At 34.6% G+C, this 11,255-nt stretch overlaps 1 protein-coding gene across 1 annotated transcript; it reads right to left on the reverse strand.

Moving 5' to 3' along the window:
- Positions 1–6,027: 6,027 nt before the first annotated feature.
- Positions 6,028–9,042, reverse strand: LOC123225510 (mitochondrial dicarboxylate/tricarboxylate transporter DTC-like). The gene is made up of 6 exons (XM_044649488.1): positions 8,718–9,042; positions 8,303–8,386; positions 7,909–7,970; positions 7,427–7,788; positions 6,827–7,041; positions 6,028–6,706 (listed from the first exon to the last, which is right to left on the reverse strand). The coding sequence occupies exons 1-6, from the start codon at positions 8,835–8,837 to the stop codon at positions 6,650–6,652; spliced, it is 900 nt and encodes a 299-aa protein (XP_044505423.1). The 5' UTR covers positions 8,838–9,042; the 3' UTR covers positions 6,028–6,649.
- Positions 9,043–11,255: the final 2,213 nt, after the last annotated feature.

Raw genomic sequence — 11,255 nt, forward strand, 5'->3', positions numbered from 1 at the left:
AACTGTTTGGATTTAAAATGGACTCCACTAAGTCTTTAGATGATAATCTTGATGATTTTCATAAAATTGTTATTGATTTGAATAACATTGATGAAAAAATATCAGATGAAAATCAAGCAATAATAATTTTGAATGCTTTACCTGAATCTTTTAAAGATGTTAAAGCTGCCATAAAATATAGCAGAGACTCTTTGTCATTGGATGAGGTTTTAGGGGCCCTAAGGTGTAAAGACTTAGAAATAAAATTTAAAAGGAAATCTATTGGTGAGGGTCTTCAAATTAGAAGTAGACAAGAAAAAAGAAATAACGCAACAAATAAGAAACTAACTAGATCAAAATCTAGATAAAAGAAAACATGCTGATTGTGTCATAAAGAGGGCCACTTTAAGAGGAATTGTCTAGAGAAAAAGAAGGCTCATACTAATAAATCTGAAAACTTAGAACTAACAAATTTTCTTAACGAGTATGAAAGTGCAGAAGTGTTAGTTCTTTCTGAAGTAGGGTTAGATGAAGAGTGGGTAATGGACTCTGGTTGTACTTTTCATATGACTCCCAGGAAAGAATGGCTCACTGATTTAAAATATATAAATAGGGGAAAAGTTTTGATGGGTAATGATGATTCTTGTGATGTGATTGCTATAGGTAATGTCAAGTTTAAAATGTTTGATGGTTTTATAAAAATTCTTGAAAATGTTAGGTTAGTGCCTAAGTTAAGAAGAAATTTGATTTCTCTTGGCTCACTTGATTTAAATGGTTTTTCCTATAAATCTAAAAAAGGTGTTTTAAAAATCATGAAAGGTTCTTTAGTTGTAATGAAAGGAAAATTATCAAATGGCTTGTACATACTAGACAGTAGTGTGGTGTCTGATGGCATACATTTTGCTCATGATAATTTGGATGAAACAATCTTATGGCATAAAAGACTTGGACATATTAGTATGGCAGGTTTGAATGAATTGTGTAAACAAAATCTTATTGATCTAAACAAGATCTCTGATTTGAAGTTTTGTGAAAATTGTGTGTTTGGAAAATCTCATAAATTAAAGTTTGCATTTGCCACACATAGATCCAATGGTATTCTTGAGTATATGCATTCTGATGTGTTAGGTTCTCCCCATGTCCCTGATTTATTATCTGATTCACACTATTTTATGACATTCATTAATGACTACTCTAGGAGAGTATGGGTTTATTTCCTAAAACACAAAGATGAAGCCTTTGAGTGCTTTAAAGACTGGAAAAATCTAGTTGAGAATCAAACTAATAAGAAAATTAAAGTACTCAAAACTGATAATGGCTTAGAATATTGCAACAAATAGTTTTCTGATTTTTGTAAGAAACATGGTATACTTAGGCATAAAGCATGTAGTAAAACACCACAACAAAATGGTTTGGCTGAGAGAATGAATAGGACCATTCTAAATAAGGTTAGATGTATTCTAGCTGATTCTGGATTAAATAAGAAGTTTTGGGTTGAAGTTGTAGCAACTGCCTATTACTTTGATAAATAGGTCTCCATCATCTGTATTAGGTTTTAAACCCCAATTGAAATGTGGTCAAATAGACCACCTTCACTACATCACTTGAAACCATTCGGATGTCTTGCCTATGTTCATGTTAGTCAAGGTAAACTTAACCCAAGAGCATTAAAGGCTGTCTTTCTAGGATATCCCATAGGCACTAAGGGCTATAAACTATGACTGTTAGAAGAGCACAAGTGTGTTGTTAGCATAAATGTTGCTTTTAATAAACTAAAATTTTACAAAGATCTTTTTCTCTTCAGAAGGACAATCTGGATAGGTTCAATTTGAGGTGGAGACATTTGTGTTAAGTCACCAAAGTAGTATTGAGTTTTCAACTCAATCTTTAGAGTCTGGTAAGGGACATGACTTGGGTCTGGATATAATTCGTATTTCAAAGTACGAAATCACAGACTTGAATCAACAACCCCCACCACAGAGTCAAGTTGAGTGTCTTCACAGTCTAGAAAAACAAAGTTTATCTAACTATCAACTTGCTAGGGATAGACCAAGAAGAGAAATAAGACTACCTTCAAGATATGCTCAAGCTGATCTCACCTCTTATACTTTTCAAATAAGAGACTTGATTGAGATGATTGAACCCCTGAATTATACCCAAGCCTGTGAGAGTAAATATAGCTCAGATTGGTTAAAAACAATGAAAACTGAAATAGAATCACTGAAAAGGAATAATATCTGGTCACTTATTGATAGACCATTGAAGGAAAAGCTAATTGGTTGCAAGTGGGTATTTAAAAGGAAACTAGGTATTCCTAGTGTTGAATAACCAAGATTTAAAGCAAGGGTGGTGGCAAAAGGCTTTTCACAAAGAGAAGAAATTGATTACCATGAAGTTTTTTCCCCTGTAGTTAAACATACCTTAATAAGACTTATACTATCAGCTATTGTGTTATTTGACATGGAACTGGAATAGATGGATGTTACAACAACATTCTTCCATGGAAATTTGGAAGAACAGATTCTTATGGAGCAACCTGAGGGTTTTGTAGAACCTGAAGCTGAAAACAAAGTATGTTTGCTTCATAAATCCTTGTATGGGGTTAAACAGTCTCCTAGACAATGGTACAAGAGGTTTGATGAGTTTGTTCTATCTATTGATTTTCTAAGATGCAATTATGATCATTGTGTGTATTATTTAAAATCTGATACTGGATATTATGTTTACTTGCTTCTATATGTTGATGATATGCTTCTAGCTTCTAAAGATATGTTTGCTTTGATAAATTTAAAACAAATGCTAAAAACTGAATTTGTTATGAAAGATTTAGGGTCAACAAAAAGAATTTTAGGCATGGATATTAAAAGAGACAGAAGTAAGAGATCTTTGTTTTTGTCACAAGATGGATATATTAAGAAGGTATTGAATTTATATAATATGTCTGAAACTAAACCTGTTAATGTTCCTATGGGTGCTCATTTTAGATTAAAATCTATTGTCAATCTATCTGCAATTGAATCTAAATTTATGAATAAAATACCTTATTCAAATGTTGTAGGTAGTTTGATGTATGCAATTATTGGTTCAAGATCTGATATTGCTTATGCTATTAGTTTAGTAAGTTGATTTATGAGCAATCTTTGTAAAGAACATTAGTATGTTGTAAAATGGCTGATGAAATATCTCAAAGGAACTGCAAACTTTGGGTTATTATACACATCTAATGCTACTAACAGTTTACTAGTTAAAAGATTTTGTGATTCAGATTTTGCAGTTGATCTGGATAAAAGAAAGTCTCTAACTAGTTATATTTTTACCTATGGTGGGAATATTGTGAGCTGGAAATGCAACTTGCAGTCTATTGTGGCATTATCCACCACTGAAGCAGAATATATTGCCTTAACAGAAGCTGTGAAGGAGGCTATGTAGCTGAAGGGAATTACATCTGAACTAGGTCTGAGTTTAGATATTCCTGTGATTTACAGAGTGTCATTCATCTTTCTAAAAACAGTGCATATCATGAGAGGACCAAACATATTGATGTGAGACTTCACTTCATCAGAGATGTGTTTTCCAACAAGCAAGTATTGGTTGAGAAGATCATGTCCAATGTTAATCCAACAGATATACTAACTAAAGTTGTCCCTGTGATCAAGTTCAAGGAAGCTTTAAACCTCCTGAAAATCTATCAAAATTGTGACAGAAATGATGCAGAGAAGGTCTCCTAGTGGAATTCTTTTCTTCACCTATTTAAGCCAAGGTGGAGCTATGAAGAATGTGGCTTAAATGTGTTAGAGGGTAATCTTGTCATTATGGAGTCTTTTGTGGTTTGTAAGGTAATTTGAAGCAAAAGGGGTAATTTAGTCTTTTATGCTGAATATTAACCCTAAGTATATAAAGGGCTTTATTAGGGTTGAGAATTGTAATTTTCTTGAGTGTGTGTGGGTCGGCTTCCTTGTTCTTGCTTTGCTCTCTGAAATTTAGGGCTGTGTTCTTGTGATTTAGTTAAACTAGGGAGAAATCCTCAGGTTTTCTCTGGTTGTGTAAATGTCTTGAGTCTTGGTGAAGACTTGGTGAGAGACTTTGGTTGACGGCGTGTCATAGTTGTGTGAGGCGTAAATCGGAGGGTTTTTGTAAGTTGTATTTGCTTATGTTCAATAGTGGATTCGATTAGAGACTTGTCTCTGCCTTGGATGTAGGGTTTCAAATCCAAACCTGAACCAAGTATTTCTTGTGTTTTCTTGTTGATTTCTGATGTTACTTTTATCCTTTGATTACTTGCTAATTCAGTTTATTAATCTGATAAATCTTGTATAAACATTCTTAACAAACTTAATCCAAAATTAACAATATTGTTGTGGCCGTGTGATGAATTCGTGACTAGTACCAGGTCTTTGAGATGCTATGAGGTCCATGTATGCATCCAGTAAGACCCTTATATGAACCTTCACAGATACAGGCTTGTTTCCTAACTTAAAACAAACCACAAGACTCCAAGCTTAGAAACCTAGGACCCATTCTTATCATTCTAGTGCTTTCACTTGCAACCTTATGATTTTTGTCCCCTAAAATTTTTGTTCCATTGCAGGTATCAAAGGGCTGTGCTGGATAATGGTGTCACCGTTCTCGTAAGCGGAATATTAAATTCTGTTTAGATTTTATCAGTCTAAGATGCTATTCTGAATGTGCATTTGATTGTATTTATACATGGATACCCAATCAATGTCAGTTTTATACACAAATTAAGAGCTTTCTAATTTGTTTAACCTTATACTCTTGGTAGTCTTGGGTACAAAATATCTGTCAAGCTCCCTTTCCCATCCTACATTCGTTATGTACTTTTCTAGCATGCTAAAGTTCAAATTGACCAATGATAATAAGGCATTCTGAAAAATAGTTGCATGGACTGGAGAGCTATCTCGTTTTGTAATTAATATTCATACAGCATGACTATAGTAAAAGTGGCAATTTAATAATAGGATTGACAATAAATGGAAGTATGTGGAGAACTATGAATGCTGTTTCAACTTCTAGATTCTTATTTGTTGAGTTTCCATGTACGTAGGGGTTGATTGATCTTTAGCTATTAACTTTGTAGGATATTCTGGCTTTGATGCCTTCAAAGTGTGAAGTTGATATCAATTCCATGACAATTTAGCAGTTTCACTATTTTCCGTACCTTATAATTTTCCCCAGGTAAAATCCTACCTTGAAATTGGTGAAGAAATTTTTATCAATCCCGAGGACCACTCTTACATTGGCAGGTAAAGCTTGTTTATTTGTATTTTATTCCAACCTGGGCTCCCTTGATGGCTCTACTGGTTTATCTTGATCCTCCGTTCGCCTCTAAAAGCAATCACCTGTATCTTTTTTTTTTTGGGCAAGTAATCATCTGTATCTTGAAGTTTTCATTCACTTACAAAAAGGCTTTTCATGATACTGGATACTACTCGTCTTGTGGTATATGCAACAACTGTTTTTGTTAGCATGGTTTTATTTTTGTTTTTGTCGACAACTTTGTGGAGGCAATCTCTCGTTATCTGGAATCAGACTTCTTCTTTCTGTAACAGCATTACTTGATTTTCTCCATTTGCCAATTGCCTCGTGATTTCTTATAACTTAAACAAATTTATCTAAACCTATTCTGAAACTCTCTTGAATTTTGTGAAATCCATGATTGATGATTTTGCATATCAAAATCCCATAAGTGAAAGACCCACATGGGAAATAAATGAAACTTCATCCAGACAAAAAAAAAAAAATCATATACACAAATAATATATATAATTTTATGCACAAAAAAAATATTTATTATAAGATGATAATATATTATTTTATTTTTAATATAAAATTATTTAATCATATAACGATATGTCATTATTTGTGCATACAATTGTGCACATGATATTAATAAGGGAAAAACCAAATATCAATAAATCCAGTGTTAAATCCATTTCTATAACAAATCTGAAACATCAGAATTCAATGCAGCCTTCACAAAGTAAGAACCGAAGACAAAATAAAATGAACCAATCCAAGGCAAAAAAATTGAACAATTTCATCTGAAAATCAATTGGTGCCGATTGCAAAACTCAGCAAAAATATACCTGTTTATAGAGTACAAATCTTATTTTTCTCTCACCATATCAAAGAGTAACTCTCTCTAGTTGTAAAATATTCTATTTTTGTAACACAAAATTTCTGGTCCAAATAATGACAACTTTTTGGAGTCCTACATCAATTGTCCTGTAAAAATTTTGAAACAAATGTTTTGGTTCTTACAGGTGTTCAAGTAGGGCTGGATTCGACCCAAGCCGAACTCGGACTCGGCTCGGTTTACATAGAGTTGGCTGGAGTTTGAGCTCGAGCTCGGCTAAGGCCGGCTTGTTTCGGGCTCGATCGAGCCAAACTCGAATTCGGCTCATTTTTCGTTATCAAAACGATGTTTTCATACATGTTGATCAAAACGACGTCATTTTGCATTAAAAATTTTAATTAGAAAATCTAGCGAGTAACTAAGGCCGGCTCGTTTCGGGTTCGACCGAACCAAACTTAAGCTGACTCGATTCGAATCCAGCCCTACGTTAAAGTGCCAAAACCTGCCAAAGTTACAAACAAAATGTCTTTTTATTTGAAACTTCGGTTGAAAATGTCAGCCAGCATCACGAAACTATAACCCAACAGACTTCTCAAGCTTTTGGATTTGGTTGAGGAATATCCATGTCATCTGCATAAACAGAACACGAGCTGTCAGAAAAATGCAATACTTTTATATCTATGATAACTTAGTTTGCTGTACTAAAGACCAACTACTAGGATTTTCTGAGAGTGACTGAGGAAGATTTACCATGACATGTGGGGCAATTCTAACACAATATACAGGGAAACCAGTGTAAAACTTGAATGGTCCTCCGGCCTTCAGAGTTTTCATGGTACAGTCCAAAGAGCCAGTGTAAGGATACTTTCCCTGAGCATCAGGTTGCATTTTCTGGATTTGGGTTTTGACATAATCAAAGGGCAAACTGCAAGCTGAGGCAAAAAAACCTGATATGGAACTTGCCACTGAGAAGAAAAAGACAAAAAGACGAGATTAGCTTAACTGACTTTCCAGAACTGGAAAGGGGAAAAACAAAGTATCACATCAGATGAATGGTTTATTTTCCAATTGAAGGAATGCTCACAAGTGTAAGATTATTGACAATAAGAATACCGTACATGCTTCACACCAATCTTTGAAGATATATATATTAATAAAAGTTTAGATAAGAAACTATAAACATCTTGCTAAACAATAAGAATGAGACTATTACAAATACTGAAGGAGGTTGATGTAAGGTTAACAATGTACTTGTCCTCAACTAAACAAACTACAGGGCATCAGAAATCCACTGACCAAGAGATAAAACCCTTTTGGCAAGTTAAAAATACTGCTAGCAAAGTATCTTACCTAAAACTGTAGATGCTTCACCCAAGCCACAAGAATCCCTGAAAAACTCAGAACTCTGCTCATAAGAGGCAAGCATGCCCATGTTCGCTGCCATTGCTCTCACAACAGTTGGACCTGCACCTTTCCAGAGTGCCAAAACCCCCTCATCTGCAGTAATACGATGGAGGGCATGGAAAGCATTGGCATAATTTCTGCGTTGAGCAGCAGGCAGAGTGGCATCAGCCTGCATACGGATCAGTGCCAAATCTGCAGGACTACCAACAGTTGCACCAATAGCACCAGCAGTTAGCCCACACAAGGCCTTCTGATACAAAGGTAGAGGCTTCCCATCATTGGCTTCAATTGCTTTGTTGGTCAAAATCCTATGGAAAAAAAATAAACAAAAATCCAATGATGACGTTCACTAACAAGGTAAAAAGCTACAAAGTGCAGAGTGCACATGCTGTAAGAGAAGAACTATGCAATTGGAATGAAATACTCACTTAAATGAACCAAGACGGGCAGTGGAATATGTAGCTTGCCTCAGCAGTCCAGCAGAGAGCCCCTGCCCAATATAATATAGTTTAGACAACAATTTCAAGAATAGGATCAAACTCCAACCAAATTTCAGATGGCAAAAACACATACACGTCATTGATTCTTAAAATATTTTCCCAATGTGCAAAGATCTTTGATGGAAGTTACATATTCATAAAATTCACAAGACTGGGCTTACTAAACCGATAAACTTTCATTATGGTTTCAAAATTCATACTAAACCATATCAAGTAAAGCTTTATCTTTACCAAGGATCTTCTGACAATGAATCACAAACACAATGAATTCCCAATACAAATGATAAAAACAGAAAACATAATAAGTTTCATAGAACCAAACCTTGTAAAAGGCAGCTACGCCCTCATTTTTAAGCATGTTCTTAGTCACAGTAGCTGCAGATCCCTGACCCAATTGAATTCTCACCTGTAACAACACAAATAACAAAAACCCATCAAAACACAAATCTTTATTAGTCCACATCAAATAAATGGACCAAACACAAACACTCCAAAAACCAACCATCAAATCCCACAACTAAATCTCATAAAAACCAAAAACAACAAAAAGCCACCACCCAACAAGTCCAACTACAACCAAACCTACAAAAATACCATCAAATCCCAGATCTAAAAGCATATCAAAAGCACCAACTTTCAGTCAAAGACCAAAATTTTACCACACTACACAAATAACAAGCTGACTTTCAGACAAATATGAACATGTTTTTATCCAAAACTATGGAAAAAATGCATACCTTGATCATATCGATAGGCTGAATAACGCAGGTGGCAAGCATCCCAGAAGCGCCACCGTTGACAAAGGGCCTAATGGCGGGCCAAGCACCAGTAGCTTGAGGTTTCTTCTGCTCTGCCATATTGGATTGGATCCAAAATCTCAGAGCTTAGAGGAAGAAAGCGAGGGAGGCAAGGGGCTTCTCTCGAGGAAGGCATGCTCGAGACACTGTTAAGTCAGGAGACAAAGGCCTATGGAGCAAAGCACAAAGCAAAAACACAAAAAAAAAATAATAATAATCGTGAAAAATGGTATGGTTTGGTTGGTTGGATTTTTTTTTCAAAAAGATTCAGATTTGTTTCTGGTACTACAATAATTTTTTTTTTCCCCATAAATTTGGAATATGTTTTGTTTGGTTTTGATTGTGTCCATCTTGCACCTTCTCTAGTTCTAATATACATAAAAAAAAAAAAAAAAAATGGAATAATGGTAGAGTTTTAATAAAGGCCAAAGGACTATTTCCCACCAAAGGTATGTTGCATTATCAAGTTTTTTCTATTTAACTTTGAAAATCTTAAATATCTACTCATGAGTAGTTAAATTTAACAGAACTATAATCCCTTAAAATTTTATCTCTTTTTCTATCCTAACCCTTAAAAACTAACTATTTCCCCATAAACCAAGTTTTAAAAAATAGCATTCTCCCCCTAGGGTTTAATTTTCAATCCCTGATGTCATATTCGAAGCCATCGCCGACGACGAAACTTTCCCAACACACCACCATGCTCCGGCGACCTCTCTTCCCCCTTCTGAAACGCTGATTGGCCCCAGATCTAGTGTCATCTTCCTCTGAAAAGTTGAAGAGCTTCGTCTCTTTGTCTTCCCAGATGAAGATGACGACCTCGTCTTCATTTGGGAAGACGAAGAGTTTCGTCTCCCGAAGAAGCTCTTCAACTTTCCAAGAGAAGACGACTCCAAATTTAGGTCGATCGAAGTTCTAGAGGAGAGAAGAGAGGCCATTGGAGCATAGTGGTGCGTCGGAAAAGCTTCGTCGTCGACAATGGCACCGGATTTGGCGTCGGGGATTGAAAACTAAACCTTAGTGGGGGGGAATGTTATTTTTCAAAACTTGGCTTAAAGGGAAATTATTAGTTTTTAGGGGTTTTGGGGGGGGGGGGGGGGGGAACTGGATTAAATTTTAATTTATTTTTAATATCATAGAAAAAATAACGATTTTACCCTTTAAACCATTAATTTTAACAGCTCATAGGTGGATAAACGAGATTTTTAAAGTTAACAGAAGAAAACTTGGGAATGCAGTATACCTTGGGTGGCAAATAGTCCTTTGGCCTATAATATATTATTATTATTATTATTATTATTATTATTATTATTACGCACCCCTTTATATTTTCACGCACCCCCTTTACATTTTCAGGAGCCCCTTTATAGTTTTACGCACCCTTTCACAATTTCACGCACCCCTATATAATTTCAGACACCTCTTTATACTTTCACGCACCCCTTCAGCGTTGCCGCACCCTTTTAGGTTATGACGCACCCTTTCATAGTGTCGCACCCTTTCACGCACCCCTTCAGTGTTGTTGCACTCTTTCACACTCCACTTTAGAGGTTAGCGCACCCCTTTCAAAAGCTGACGCACCCTTTTAAGATTTCATGTACCTTTTTACGATTTGACGCACCCTTTTATGATTTTACACATCTCTTTATGATTTCACACACCCCTTCGAAGTTGACACACCCCCTTTATATTTTTACGCACCCATTTACATTTTCACATATTTTTGCATCCGCTTGAAAAAACGTATTGTTTTATGTACATTATTTTATAAAGGTATAAAGGTATATAAATATTAATTATTATATCCTAAATTAATCTATTTTTTATCTATAAATCTTATTCATTAAAAAAAAATTAAGTTTAATCTATATACTCTAAAATATAAAAGTTTAATATGTGAAAACTGCTGTAAATGAAAAGAAATAAGATGAAGGGTATTTTTAAAATAAAAAATCTCATTTGCTTAAAAAGATAAAAGTTGATAAATCTTGCCGAAAAAGGTTTAGATGGCAAATTCAGTGTCTATTTTAATTAATTTTCCGTTTGCCACTTTGCTTTCATATTAATAATATTTCCTGAAGAATTCATTTTTCTTACATAACAAAACAACATTGTGCATTAAGAATGGCAAGTTACTGGCTGAAAGTTCAAGTGAAATAGGGACGGTAGAGAGAAAATTAGTTAAACAATGATAAGCAACTGGCTGATATTTTGAATTGTAGTTGAATGTTATTTTATTTTAATTAAAAATTTTTAAATTACACATTATTATTGAAAACCATTCCATTTATTAAATTGATACCTGTTAAATTAAAAAAAAATTAAAATTCCATTTATTAAAGGCCAAAGGACTATTTCCCACCCTAGGTATGCTGCATTTCCAAGTTTTCCTCCGTTAACTTTGAAAATCTCATTTACCTACTTATGAGCTGTTAAAATTAATGGTTTAAAGGGAAAAATCATTATTTTATCTATAAT

Source organism: Mangifera indica, chromosome 9 (assembly GCF_011075055.1).
Source record: "Mangifera indica cultivar Alphonso chromosome 9, CATAS_Mindica_2.1, whole genome shotgun sequence".
In the NCBI taxonomy this organism is placed as follows: domain Eukaryota; kingdom Viridiplantae; phylum Streptophyta; class Magnoliopsida; order Sapindales; family Anacardiaceae; genus Mangifera; species Mangifera indica.